This window comes from Amia ocellicauda, chromosome 2, assembly GCF_036373705.1.
Source record: "Amia ocellicauda isolate fAmiCal2 chromosome 2, fAmiCal2.hap1, whole genome shotgun sequence".
NCBI classification, from domain to species: Eukaryota; Metazoa; Chordata; class Actinopteri; order Amiiformes; family Amiidae; genus Amia; species Amia ocellicauda.
The window spans coordinates 50025082-50039994 of NC_089851.1; the positions used below are offsets into that span (position 1 = coordinate 50025082).

At 37.9% G+C, this 14913-nt stretch overlaps 1 protein-coding gene across 4 annotated transcripts in view; it reads left to right on the forward strand.

Moving 5' to 3' along the window:
* Window positions 1-14913, forward strand: part of efr3a (EFR3 homolog A (S. cerevisiae)) — a 124235-nt gene that overhangs the window by 103214 nt on the left and 6108 nt on the right. For 3 of the 4 annotated variants that reach the window (XM_066687498.1, XM_066687508.1, XM_066687517.1), the window contains exons 13-23: window positions 206-257; window positions 2374-2546; window positions 3124-3199; window positions 6024-6185; window positions 7291-7422; window positions 8141-8208; window positions 8392-8519; window positions 11249-11334; window positions 11807-11855; window positions 12578-12681; window positions 13177-13226. In XM_066687498.1, the coding sequence (XP_066543595.1) occupies window positions 206-257; window positions 2374-2546; window positions 3124-3199; window positions 6024-6185; window positions 7291-7422; window positions 8141-8208; window positions 8392-8519; window positions 11249-11334; window positions 11807-11855; window positions 12578-12681; window positions 13177-13226 (1080 nt within the window). Of the gene's footprint in view, window positions 1-205; window positions 258-2373; window positions 2547-3123; window positions 3200-6023; window positions 6186-7290; window positions 7423-8140; window positions 8209-8391; window positions 8520-11248; window positions 11335-11806; window positions 11856-12577; window positions 12682-13176; window positions 13227-14471; window positions 14909-14913 lie in introns of those variants that run through there. The other variant, XM_066687525.1, reaches the window with a different exon arrangement.

A 14913-nucleotide genomic window follows, 5' to 3' on the forward strand; every position in this document is an offset into this window, starting at 1 on the left:
TTCTTCATTGTTCAAAGTACCAGCCGGGCTTTGATTGTTTGCTCTTACACTTATTCTATTTACTATTATTCATTGTTATTTTTCTTTCTAAATAATATACTTTATATTAAGAATAGAAAGTTACGATGCTAGTGAAGCAAGAACAGATCTATATTACCCTAGATTTGACCATTGTTTTTTTTTTGTTTTTTGTTTTTTTTCTCAGGGATCTGGGAACCAAACGTGTTCAGATCATGCTGTTGAGGTCACTCATTATGGCAAGTGCATTTAAATATTCTTTTTAATAATAAAGAAAACGTACATTCACACAGAATCGGAAGAAACGTAACAATTCCCAGATGAGAGGACTATTGTGCGTGTCACAGAGCAACCAAACTCATTAGACTGAGTTAAGGCAGACAGTCAGTGCTTTAATTTCACAAGCAGGAGGGCTGGGGGACAGAGCTTCTTATTAGATAGGTCCCCTTTGTGTTGTTATTTTTTTATAACTGAATTTAAGCCCCTAACTAACCAACATGTACCTTGCTTGGGAAAAGCTACATTTCACAACTGAATAATTTGATGCTGTATTTGACATCACAGCAAGGCTTTAACAGGGTACTGTATGTAATTGCCTTATAGCCTACAGGTTCAGGTTAAGGGGAACTTGGGCTATACAAGATGCCTCTTATTTAGAAACCTTTTCTCATCTCAAATGTATTGAAGGCTTATGGTTCTCGGCAAGCTACTTCTCCCGTATACAGACATCCGTGTAAATGTTACTGATTTTACAGCTTGGACTGTACTGGCCTGATATTATCTACAACTTGAGGAAAAGCCTGGGTACCAAAAACACTGCTGGGCCCTGCCTGGACCGTGCTATTTCAAAATTATCTGCAAATTACTGTCTTATTTTTTGTCTTGGAGGTAAGGATGTAGATTCATTCAGTAAGGTTTTTTTTTCCTTCTTTCCCTGTAGCAGATAAATGAAAGGTTAGCCTATTTATAACTTCCTGCAGCTGCAAGGTTGTGATGAGATCCCTGCACTGTGTCGGAGGGTACAGTTTAAAGCAATGTAGCCCCTGGCAGATGCTTTCAGTCGAGGCTTAATAAATCTAAACAGTCAAAAGGTCACCCTGCTTAATCACAAAGCAGAAGTTTTATTCCCTGCTAAGAAGAGTTTATTGTTTAAATGTTTCCTCCCCAGTCTTTGTAAAATTGTTTGTCATGCATGGCCTCATTTTATTTACTATCAAATGTTACTGTTTTAGTTTATGTCCGTTTTCCACAGTATGAAGGATTAAACCCTATGCCTGCTCTTTTAGGGTTGGACAGCAAATCTTTTCTTTGTCTTTTTTTTTTAGTTTCTGTTACTGTCAGAAGCCACTTTCTACTATTTATAAATCAAAATGCGATAGGGTATCAGTTTTATAATTTGCAGTTTTGCGGTTGGTAAAAGTTTTGATTTGGTCTAGACCAGTGATTCTCATAGTGTGGTCCATGCCATTCCTCCAGGTGGTCCGCGGTCTGATGCAAATGCAGGTTGATCCGCAAATAATGACAAACAATGTTAATAACTTTAGGTTCTCAGAATTAAGAGAAATAGTTTTTAACCTTGGCAGTGTAAGCTTGTTTAGGTCATGATTCTTTTTATAAACCTACAGGTTTATGTGTATGAATAGTTTTTTTCACGTACGATTAAGAGGCTGTCAGTGCAACTTTGTCCCAGTGTTCCTCACATACACCTGCTTTCCTTCTGTGTAACACTAGATCAGAAATCCTTCTGCAGTGTTGACATTTGTGCTGGCCTCAAGCGCAAAGCAGTCCTGCATAAAATACAAGGCGCTCCTGTTAACATGGCATGAGTCAACTGCCTCTGAAGTCCAAATTAAAAAGCTTATTCCTGTTTACGGATGTGAATAAAAGGCATATCATCTTTATAGTTGGAATAAAAATAGCTGAGACCTGAAAATATGTATTGTATTTACAGAGTTAATCTGAAACCAGCAGTCGTTCATCTTTCTTAATCTTGGAAATGGTGTAAGATGTAAGGGTAAACTTCTTTACCCTGAAACACAATATTCCAGCGTATTTCTGAATGTAATATATACGAGATTTACAGAGAAACCTCAGGAGTGTCAGTAGTGGAACTGAAATGTCTGATGCAACACTGCTCTCTGCACCTCAAGGAAAGTTGTAATAAAACAAGAAATTGAAGGGGCGCACCACAAAAGATACTCTGTCAGTTTCTCAGATATTTGTTGTTGTGGTTATTGTTTGGCTTCTACTGCCTCCCACAGCCACTTTTCTAATATAAAACTATTCAGTAATTTTACTGTTTAATGACTGGTGGCTTGGTTGTCTCTCTCTCTCTCTCTCTCTCTCTCTCACCAGGTGACATCTGGTTACAAGTCTAAGACAATCTCGGCGGCCCTGCCCGCCCCCTTCCTGGACCCCCTGTTTTCGCTCTCCCTCACGGAGGACAGCGAGCTGAGACAGTTGGTCCTGGAGATTCTGCACAACCTCATCGATCGCCATGACAACAGGGCCAAGCTCCGAGGCATCAGGTACTCCTTATGCAAATTAACATCTCGTTTATGAATTGTCTGTAAATTGATTATTTGGTCATGCTTTACAGTAATGGACACAAAGTCATCTAATGAATTAATATATGAATACCACAGAAACAAGACATGAATATTGCATGCACTTCCTTAGGATCAGGCATAGGGGTTAGGTAAGAAGAGAAGATATCTAAGCTTGCCTACTTCCAAGGTTTCTGAAAAATAAAGTAATAAATTAAGTAAAAAATATGATAATTGGAAATTGCTCCATGTGCATTCCATGTTATGTTATGTGACTCCTAAGGTGTGAATCATTTGAGAAATGTTAATTATCTTTTTATAAGCAAAGGTAATATATAACTAGTACTATTCTTGATAATATAGGGGAAAGTCTTCGCAATCTAGTAACTGCCAGCATTTATTAATTTTTATTTTAGTTTTTACATCTGTATTTTACATAATAACATGACAATTCTGGGACTAACAATCATTTATTTGATGTGTGTTAGCATCCCTTCCCAACATGTTAATGTCATTGTAAGATTCTTTACAACAATTGATTTGGTCACTTTGATTGTAGAATCATCCCAGATGTGTCAGCTTTGAAGATAAAGAGAGAGAAGATTTCCAGACAAGATATCGGCTTCATGAAAAAGGTAAAAATGCAAAGTAGACAAACGTGACAGAACTGTGATAGCATCATAATGTGCCCGTCTCCAAAGGCCAGAGCTTGGAGATTTTTTGTGTCATGTTTTTATCATAATGAAGTAAGCCCTTAAATTGACTGAACCAGTTTTGTGCTTACTTTAAAATAAAATCTATATTTATCTTCTCTAAATCTCTTCAATTGCCATCTGTACACAGGGAAATCTGCCCCTGAAATCATATTTCATGTGCATAGAAGCAGTGGTTTACTAATTGTCTTGCTTTCTTTTTATTTCATTTTATTTTTGCCCTACAAATTGAAGTCCTAGCACACATTCGTGACAGGGCCTGCAATTCGACTTTGATGTAATTTGCAGATAAAGATGCCGCAGAGCTCTTGAATCCCTTTTCTGTATCTCAGCCATCTTGAGTTCACCTTCTTGAGACTCGAAATTCATTCCGCTCTTTCCTGCCACAGTCGTCCAAATTATCACTGCCCCTCTTGATATTATAAGTAAGAGACTTAGGGATTACGTCCTACGACTCGGGCTTTGGAAAGTGTCGTGCTTTATGGGGGATTAAACTGTGCCAAGGCATAATTCTCTCTCCTTTCGTTTCTCTGGGCTCTGGAGACAGGAGAGAAATGAGATTGGTGGCCAAAGCTGATGTCCCAGGAGGCCTTAGTGAAGGAATTTCTTGCTTTCAAGGGGCACTAGAATTAAAACCGAGAATGGAGGTGCGCTTGCAGAACTATTAGAAAAGGTTCAATAGGTGCCAGCTGGCAGTGAGTGTAGCTGCAGCCTCAGTCATTGTTCCTCTCAGTGGGGATTAAAGTTGTTCACTGTCAGAATTGTAAATGCGGCCAGTATTCAACAGTGAAAGGCTATATCATCAAAGGTTACTGAAAGATATCATATAAATGCTATATAGGAAGGAAGAGAAAATATCACACTTCCAGTTTTCTTAGTTTTAAATGTATGTAAGGCCAATATTTCTAAATATCTAAAAACTACAGAAGCTCTTCCCACCAGTTTGTAGTGGGAACATCTTATTGATCATTTAGTAATGTTATTGACTTATGTGATGTTTGACCAATGTTTACATGGAGACTGGCTGAAATCTTTAATCCAGTTTAGAAACCGAAATTCAAAATAAATCATTGTAATCTTAATTAAATTAAAGATTTCAGCCAGTCTCCAAATGTGAAATAATTGGTTAATGTCACATGCTAGGTGACTAAAATTGTATATGGTTTCATTATTCTGTGGTTTAATGAAAAGCAAGTGTGTTAAAAATCTAATTATTGTGTAATTGTATATGAACCACGTTTGACAGCTTCACACTTGTGAGAAAATGCATTTATCTAAAAATGTGCATTTGTTCTAGCATAAAATTATCTTTTCCAAAGCATGGCACCATTTATTTGTAATGAACACAATCGCTTAAGAACGATATATGATGAGCTTATGTTAAGTAATTTAAATTGCTGTAATTCAAAAACCCAAGAAATGTATACTTTTTAATTGTATTTTCCTCTTGTGGACTAAAGATTGTTCTTTTGACAAAAGGTACTAGCTAGAAATAACATCCAGTATTAAGTGGCAAATGTCAGAGCGAATGATTTTCTAAACAGTTTAATGAAGCCTTCTGAATATAGGTTGATTTGTTGTCATATTTTTTTCTTTACACTGCTCACAAAAATATGAATATGCCAGGCTTCTTTAAAGACTTTCACCTTTATTCATTTCCCACATGTTGACACCCAATGCCTGCCTTTACAAAAATATTATACTGTATTTGTTTTTATTTACAAAGGTGAAAAATAATAGTTTGTCAAATGCTTTACATGCAATTTTTTTCGTATCATGGTGCTTTCTAAAGGGGAGCATGACCAGGCTGCATGTGTGATTTTAGATTTTAGATGTGTATACTTATCATAAAGTAATGTGCATACTTGGTAAAGACTACTCTGTATTGTGGTGATTGTTTTATTGAAATCAAACCGGAATATAAACATTTCCAGAAATGGACTACCCATTCGATTTAATGTTGATTTTAAAACAGGCCTCCTTTCATTTCCTGTTGGTTCTTTGTTTTTAATTTGTAAATCCATTTGATAACTGTAGAAAGTTATGAAGAGAGAGAGAGATAAGGGAAAAATATAAAGATGCAGCTGTCTCCACTTTGCATCTCCATAGCAATAACATTAAAGCATTATTCAAATTACAGGGTTGCTTTTGAAATCCCTGTAAGCTTCTGTCGGTTTGCATCTCCTCAGAAGCAATGGGGAAATGCTAACACTGTACGGAGTTTGTCAAAAATCAGAGGATCTCACCTCATTGCGTAGAACTGAGCTGAAGAACTTTCTGGCGCAAGTTACACAATCTGTCTCGGAGCAGTTAGGTTTGCCATTTCAGAAAAAGTGCTCCTTCTTTTGTAATGCCAATCCTGCTCTCTGAAATGAACAGATCTTTCCATGCTTGGAAGAGATCCTACAGTTCTGCCATTCAGTATTTTTTTATTATTTTATTTTATTGTGTTTTTGTTTGTTTGTTTTTTCTATTTTTTCAAATAGCAAAACTGGTAAGAAAGATTCACATTGAAGCATTGATGCCAGAGATCCTTTAAAAACTGTGTGTGTGTAGGTGTGTGTGTATTTATATTTAACATTGTTGTTTGTTTGCTTTATATTGCACATGTATAATGGCTGACTGATATCCATTCACGTGAATTGGCCAGGGTGTTTCACTGTGGTATAAGCCCTACTTTTAAATTGTATACTAAACCTCTATAAAGTCTCACTTGTATGAAATTCCTCTGCTCTTCCATTGGCAGCATGGCCAGCAGTTATACCGGCACATCTACCTGGGCTGCAAGGAGGAAGACAACCTACACAAGAACTTTGAGCTGCTGTTCACGGCCCTGGCCCTCATCACCATCGAGCTTGCCAACGAGGAGGTGGTGATTGACCTCATCCGACTGGCTATCGCCTTGCAGGTAACACAGAGAGGAAATCCCACCAGGAGTGCACTCCGAGAACCAGTTCCAACACCCGGGTGTGCTTGGGCCGGGGTTAGCGTTACATTTCACCAGTAAGATTCAACTCCTTTTAGGATTTGGTGTTGCGTTTCTACTGGGTTATCTAAGTGGGGTTCAGATTAGATTAGATGTAGATTGGATATAGGTCATAGCTCTTTAAACTCATCGGCAATGTAGCTTGAGCAAATTGTTAGTGTAAATTGATTTCTTTAGTTTGTCAATTTTATTTCATTTTTGTATGACAGTGTTATTTTTTCATATACAAAACATCTGATGGGTCTGGGATAGGAAGCTCAGGTGCACTATTTCTGAAATATGCTGCATTTAACTAAATCAACACATACAAAAGGCAGGGAAAAAACACCAATGGCTATATTTACAATCGCTGTATAATAAGCAGTGTGAATTAGCTTGTCTTTATCTTGGCATGGTAAGAGATGTACTTTGGGTGGTTAGTGTTTTGATGGACAGTGCATATCTGTGAAATCAAGGGAGAGAAGGGGAGCAGTAGAGAAAAGGAAAACAGGTGCTTGTCAGAAATTACATTCCTGTGAGGAAGCCGGACAGGCAGAGGTCATTTACATGCCTTTGTCTTCTGGCCTTTTATAATTATTGTCATTTTCATGTCAGCTGTTCTATTGTGCCGCAGTACTCTGTGTGAATATGCTGTGAAGAGGCAGATTTGCTATTTTTACTGTTCGGAATGGAGCACCTCCCACATCCGTCAGAGTGGGGCATTTACAGCCGAAAGTCAGAGCCATGGATTGGCAGATAGGCACTAAGGAGTAGCCATCCACTTGCTTTCTCTCTCGTGTGCTTATTGAAGTGTAAATTAACTAAACTAAATGCATTATGAGTCTGGGATAGGAACACGTGTGAACAAGCATAGTGAAGTATTGCTAGACAGTCATCCAATACGGTACTATTACTACCATCACAACAACTACTACTACTACTACTAATAATAATAATAATAAATAGGTAGATAGATGGAGAATTAGATATTTACTGAACTCCAGTGCCTCCCTATGCCCATGTGTTTGACCAGGTGTCTTCATTTCAGGAAATGGCATTAGCCAACGAAGAGAACCTGTCCATGTTCATCCGCTGTGGCACCATGGCCCTGGTGGCCGCCTATCTGAACTTCATAAGTCAAATGATCGCGAACCCACCCTTCTGTCAGCATGTTAGCAAGGTAGGAAGAAAGCATTGCACATACACTGACCTGGCCATTGTTTGCCTGGAATGAGTTAGCTGCCATTTTCATTACTAACAATTTAAAGCTGGCCCTCTGAGCTCCTGTGGTCTTGCAGAATATAGCATCTTGTGTTTTGGTGTAAACTGCTGTTTCCTCCTCAGGAGTCATTTGGCTCCTCTCTGTGGCCAGTGAGTGTTTAGATGAAAACGGTCAAAACTGTAAAGCTACAGGAGTTTGATTTGAATCCATAAAAAGAATCTTAGCCCACTGGGTACATGTATGCACAGTTACAGATATATGTAATTACAGATTATATCAATTAAGAAAATATATCATCTTGAACTCCAAGAAACCTTAATAAGATTTGATGTGTGTTTGTAATATTAACCTGTTTCAGTGTTCCTGGAAGGGGGGAATGCATTTTTTGTTAGTGTTATTAGCTTAGGATTGTGGAGGCTTTGTTACATTTCAGTATACTTGCTTTGTCTTTTCCATTTTTTCTAGAAAGCAGTGCTTAAAGCTAAATCAACATTCCTTGTTACCCTTTAACCAGTTACCATTTACACCTGCTGCTGTTGAGAGCAGTTTAATTAACTCACATTGAAATATTTTCAAATACTGTTACTTTGTGCTAACATACTTGAATATTAATCCCTGCTGTCCCCCAGCACCTCTTCCCGTGCTCTCCCTGACTCCCTTCTTTGTGCTTCTGCAGGTAATTGAAACGAGAAACCAGGAGGCACCATATCTCTTACCAGAGCACATCTTCCGAGAGAAATGCGTGTAAGCTGAAATCAGTATATACCTCATAAATACATAATGGACTGGTGTTGATGCACTGTGATTGAGAGATTTCAAAGATTTGTTAAGTTTTGTTAAATGTGCATGGGGACATTGTGTATCAATATGGACTTTGACACAGAGTTCGTATTCCTTTGATGGATATTTCCCTGCAACCATCCACAGGCTGCCCATGTCTCTAGAGAGGGACAACAGGAGCTGGTTCTTCCAGACCAATGAGATTGCGGAGTCATTGGCCGGCCCTAGTTATTCCGTAGACAGGCTGTCTGTTCCCTACATTCCTCAAGTGACAGGTAAGAATCTGACATCTCTGTGGTGGCACTGACCACTGGACTGAACGAGAAGAACTTCCTGCCATCTTCAATTCTCTTTTTTCTGCATCTAGTGAGAAACATAAACATTTCCGATTAAACATTTCTACAGTCATCCGTACAGTCTTTTTTAATATATAAACCTTTGGGGGGATTGGAATATGAGACACCTTCAAAATTAAACCTGAAGGAGCTTTTTTTTCCAGATTTGAGGAAAGTTGATCTGTTCTCCATCATGAATACATATGTGCCTCTTTAATAAAGGAAATCTTGTTTTCTCTGCTTCTTCTTCTTCTTCTTCTTCTTCCTCCTCCCACTCTGTCCCTTGAATCAGTTCTTTATACCGTAGGGAAGATCATGCACAAGTGCAGACAAAAGACCAAAGGTAACCATTATAGAAATGGCTGTGTATGATGCAGAGCTGTCAGAAAGGAACCACTCCATCTTACAATTCCATGTAAGAGTACACTTGAGGTGGACTTGGGGCAGGCATTAATGGCCGTTTCATAGTCCTTAAATTGGGATAGCTAGCCAAACCTCTCCTTTTGTTTGATTAAAAAAATATATATATATTTGTAAAATGAAATACTGTGGACGTAAAAAGTCGACAATTCAGTTTTCCCTTCTGCTGTTTGCATCTGTGTTGCCAGGCTGAGCTACTGAGTGATTTGTGTGCCGAAGTTAACACCTTTTAATCTTCTGAACACCTCGGTCATCCAATCTCTGTTCATCCACTAACACTGCTTAAACAACATCGGCATTGTTCATCTTTCCTCAATGTCCATGCCATGCAGAGGCTTAAGGCGAGAGGCCGGAGGAATTTTACTGAAACAAACTTCAGTTTACTGTTTTAAGAAGCAACCTTTCCGAAGCAGCCATGACCTCATGTTTCAGCTTTGTCCGTCCCCCCAATCAGAACCACTGTCCTCTCTCCTTTCAAGACCTGTAATAATCTCAACGCAGTGCCAAAAACTGCAGGTAGTTTCTTTCTGACAACCCTGCCCACATTTAGTTGTAGAGTGTGCTAAGAGTCTCCCCCTCAGTAGACTGTACTTAAGATGGTATTGTTTTAGATTGTAGTAAATGTGCTTCTGTGTTTTTGTAACTCCCTTTTTTCCAGCTTCCTGTGTCCTCCTTCCCTTCTTCTTCCATGTTACATCTAACTACAGGATAAGCTTCTTTCTTTGTATTGTTTTTAATTATTTGTACCAAAATCAGGCACGCCTATTTGGAAAGCTCAAGGAATGCACTGGATGTGTATAGTATTAAAGGGCCTGAAGTCTTGGTATAAATCATTAAGTGTGCACACTTTAAACTGCATTACAGTGAATCTGCTGTAAATGTAATCTTCTTAAACTTCAAAAAATAAAAAAAGGATGATCTTCAAAGGTTCTTTGCTGAGACTTGAAAATTAAATGGTTGAAAATGGTTTTCTGGCTATTACATCACAGCACTAGTCACCATTTCTAATCCTCACTTTAAAGGCTTAATTCCTTGTTCAGAGATTTTTCTTATATTGTCAGTTTTTGGGAGGAAATGGGGTTGTGCTGTTCAGTGTCACCCATTGAGTAGTCCTGATCCAATCTGTTCGTCTGGGCAATGTCCACTAGGTGGCAGAGGTGGTCTGCCTTGCTGTCCAGGTGTAGTGTTCAAATGATCTGCATGTCTTTCAAATGAATACATATATTTTAGTTGAATTAGCGTGGGTAGCATTGATAACTGTTAGAGTGCAGTTTTTTAAGTGCTCAGTAAAGGTGCAGTCTTAATTAAACATTCTGGGTTGTACCTTCATGACAACTTCCTCCTTAATCACTGGCCTTCTGTCAGCATCTGTTCTGTAGTGTAGTCTTCACACCTCTACTGATGGATCGGTGCCACTTGATTTGATTCCTGATTGCCTGCTGCTCTTCAGGCTGGTCATTAAGGCCTCAGGGTGCTCAAGTTATTGCTGCTCATTACATCTCTCAAGCTTACACCTGTGGAGATGGAACTCTAGCAGAACACAGAAGCACCTTGCCAAGAATCTCTTAATTACAAAGCATCGACTTAAAAGAAAACCAATCCAGTTTAAAAGATCAAATTGAAACAATTGTTAGAATTCATTTGCAGTTTTTTGTGTGTGTTTTTGTCATGGAGTACTCTGTAAAGATGATGCTTGTTTACACAGCAAATCAAACACACACTAGTAAAAGTATAATAGACCTAAACTATGGCCAGGATTAAATCAAAACTTTGACCCACCCGCTAATAGAAAACTGCAGAACTGTACTCAGTTGCGGCTTCATTTTTAGTATGCCACTTTCTTCTAATCAGAAATGTAACTGCTATGATGTACAGGTTTGTAGTTTGCTATTAGCTGGTGGGTCAAAGTTTTGATTTAATCCGGCCCTATGACTTTAAAATCATGTTCTCCTTCTCTGCACAGAATAGAGTTTCATGCATAGCTGTTCAATATAGTTTATTCCACGTTAATAATTTTATTTGTTTGCTCTCTTTATCGTGGGTCTAAAATGTCTTCAATTGTATTTTATGCAAGAAATGTCATTAGCTGATTTTAATTTAAGCTGTAGATTTTCTACTTATGTTCGACTAGTTCAAATGAAGGAAAAATAAATAGATAACAAATCTCACATGTATAACATTGACATCTCTTTAAGCATTCCCTTCTTCACATCTGTCTGTCTCTTGCTCTAATACATTTCTCCAAACAGATGAAGACCATCTTTCAAGGAGGAAGAGTGTCGTGGACACTATTTCGATTCAGGTTGACCTTATGTCCAACAATCAGCCAGACAAGGTACTGGGACCTTATTGATGACTAGATTAAGAGGATGGATTGTATTGATTTTATGTAGCACTACATAGGTTTGAAAAAAACTTAAAGTTAATTAAATAAAAAATTAAAGTTAGTAAATTCCAGCATTATGTAACAAGAAGTGTTTGTTAATGGGATATGTACCTTAATGATAAAAAAAAGAAAGAAACACATAATTCAGGCATGTTAATCTCACTTTAGGAATCTCTCAGACTCTCAAAACTGTTTCCACTTTGTGTTCCTGATTAATTAAATAACTTATATGACTCACTTACCCATTCTTTTAAAATAAGATTCTTAGCAAAAATAACACAGTAAATACCAGACCTCCATAAAACGATCCATTTGATTCATAATGTTTTATTGAAAATTAAACGTTCAGAAGTTTAATTGGAATATATTTTTTTTGTTTTGTAAAAATTATTTTATTTTCCTATTTTCCACCCACCCACAGTCGCAAAAAGCTGAAGAAATAACATTTGAAGCCCTGAAGAAAGCCATAGGTGAGTTCACCACCTACCATGAGCTACAGCAGACAGTCCAGACTAGACCTCTCAGCTGTAAGACAGTCCCTGTGAAGTGATCCAAATGTGAGAGACAGGGCAGACAGATATTCCTCAGAATGATGACTGCTTGTCAAAATACATTTGTCTTTATTAATGTCAGCTTTTTTTATTTTTCTTCTTCTCCCTGTTCACTGCTCAGCAGCCCTTATTACACATATCAAAGACAGGCAATTTAAAAATGCTAATCTTAATTTATGTCCATTTATATTAATATGGAAATCCATTAAGAAGAAGAAAACTATATGTCAGTAAGCCAGAGTTCAGCGCACGTCCCCATACACACATACAGACACGGAGAGATGCACACCTGCATTTCAGGGCCATTTCGAGGTCAACGACTGTCTCTCTTCTACTTGCAAAGCAGCTAGACAGTCAAACCTGTCAATCTGGATTTTGTGAGGTTTCTGAGTGACCCGATTCCATTCCTTTTTTTAAAATCACCTGCAGTCAAATAATGTTTGTGGTGGTGTTGGTAGTAGTCATTGTAATGGTAGAAATTACAGTTGAGCAGCAATAGTAGCAGTGGTAATCATATTAGTAAGTATCAATGGTAGTCATCGTTTCAGTTCTATTTACTAGTATTGTGTTGGGAGCAATGGTGGTACTGGTGGTATTTTTTGTTGTGAAAGTTGACCACTTCGCATTGTGTCTTCAACTAGACACCACCGGGATGGAAGAGCAGGAGAAAGAGAAAAGACGGCAGGTCATCGAGAAATTCCAGAAGGCCCCGTTTGAGGAGATCGCTGCGCAGTGTGAATCCAGGGTGAGGAATTGGTCCAGATCGAGTGTCCTCACCGTATTGGATTTTCCTGTCAACATGACCCATATATGGATAGACCCATACTGGAGTGCATTTATTATTATTATTAAACACGATACAGTGCAATACAGATTTATAGATCACATTTACTCAGAAGTGGCCTTAAGTTGTGCTTTACAAGGTCAGACATCAGATGCCATCTTGAAAAATTGAGTCTTAAACGAGGACTTGAGATAAAAATCTATTATCGTTACATAATATAGTGAAGGATGTATTCATTTATTGTATTTATTTTTAAAGATGATGCATTTCAGTCATGTTGTGCTAATAGCATTAAATCCTATGAAAGCATCATTTGGGGACAATCTTGTATGAATCATCAAATTGACCTACGAGTGTGAAGAAAATAGACAGTATAAGCCATCTGAGAATGATGCTTTTGTTTGTGTTTCGTCTCTCGGTTTATGTGAAGCTAAAAGTGTTGTGTTATTCCTACAGGCAAATCTCCTGCATGATAAATTGACCCAGATCTTTGAGCTTACGATCCGGTAAGTATTTGAGAATATTTGAGAGTATTTTTTTCTGTGCGACATGTAGGCACAGTCCTGTTATACTTAACAACAGAGAAGCAATTCCAGGTGCCATTGAGATGTTTAAGTGGCTCTCAACCCTACACACTTGAATCTTCTGCATTTTTTTTGCCACCATGCTTCACAATTACTAGATTTGAAAACTAAAAACAGATTGCTGGATTGAGCTCAGTTCGCTTAATTGGACCTTTTTTTTTTTTTTTTTTTTTTTTTTAAGAAAATATCAGCTGCTGTCAGGTCAGAATTGTTCAAGGTAATGATTGATTTAAGTAACTGAGAGACTTAGCTGGAGGCATAAAACAAAAGCAACGAGGTATTCCAGGACCACAGTTCACAACTGCTGGTCCAGCCTCTCAAGTGGAAATGATCCGGTGACTTTGACTTCCTTTTGTACTTGTGAAGTGCAGTGAAGTGGTCACTGCCACCCAGATGATGAATCACCCTGTGAACCCAGGCATTGCATCGTCTCTCAGAGCTGATGATTATCTGTTAATGAGAGAACAACAACTGGCCTTGACCCATCTCAGGAGAATATTTTGGTTAATCTTCAGTAGGATATGTCATGTTTTAGGTTTTTTTCTCTCCCCTCTCCTGTGAGGAACAATGAGGAAGAAGAAGTTATGCAAAGATGTTACAATCATTTTCTTTCTATGAAGAATATATTAAACATTTTACTGTCTAATGTATATAGCACTATCTTTACAAATTCAATGACAATTTCAGCTTTTTAATTCTATTATCTGATTTCTTTTTACAATTCATGTTTAATCAGTACATCATATTTTGCTGATAGCTACTACGGTTTGTTTGTGTCTTTCAAATTGCTGTAAAATATGAGAAGCATCGATATTGAATAAAAGGGAGCAATCAGGGTTTAATGCCAATCTCTGTTTCTATGAAAACGGGCCCCTTTGTTCTCTCTGCTCTAATGATTCCAGGTACTTTTTACATTTTAAGAATCAGTGGCAGGGGAGCAGAGGTGGGAGTCAAGTTTCCCCCACTAGATGCAAGCCGCATTGTAAACAGGCTTCTAATTTAAGCCTAATGGATTGTCTGAAAATAAGGCCAATCTTTTCCATTAGAGCAGTGTCAAAGGTCAGTGTTCGAGATGGAACAACCGAGCAATGTGCTGGAACTAAAAGGCCTTGATAGTTTTCTTTTTCTTTTTCATTTTCTTTTTTTTTTTTGGCTCGATGGCTCCAGGTATTGTCATGGGGATATGAAACCTTTGCACACTGAAATCCACAATCTTGCCTTCTCGGAGACCTGCAAAGTTAACAATATATCCTCAACTTCTCAACTTCTCTGATGTTGGAAGATGATGTTGGGAAAGTGATTTACTATTTGTATTATAATTGTTAATAGAAAATGTTAGTGATTTACCAACACCTTAATCTCCTATTTACTTTTTTGGTTGTTGGTGGGGGGTGGCTCACCCCTTAATAGTTGTGAACCTCGCAACTATGTAGCTTACCAGCGGTAAGAGTTCAAGACAGTGAGTTAATCTAACAGGAGGAAAATAACATAAGGTCAGCTCAAATGAGAGAGGGCCTCTTGGGCAGCTTGTTTGACAGAAAAACGTAACACAGAAATACGTATATATGTATCAAAACGTGCCAATTTTGTGTGTTGATATGGTTTTTCC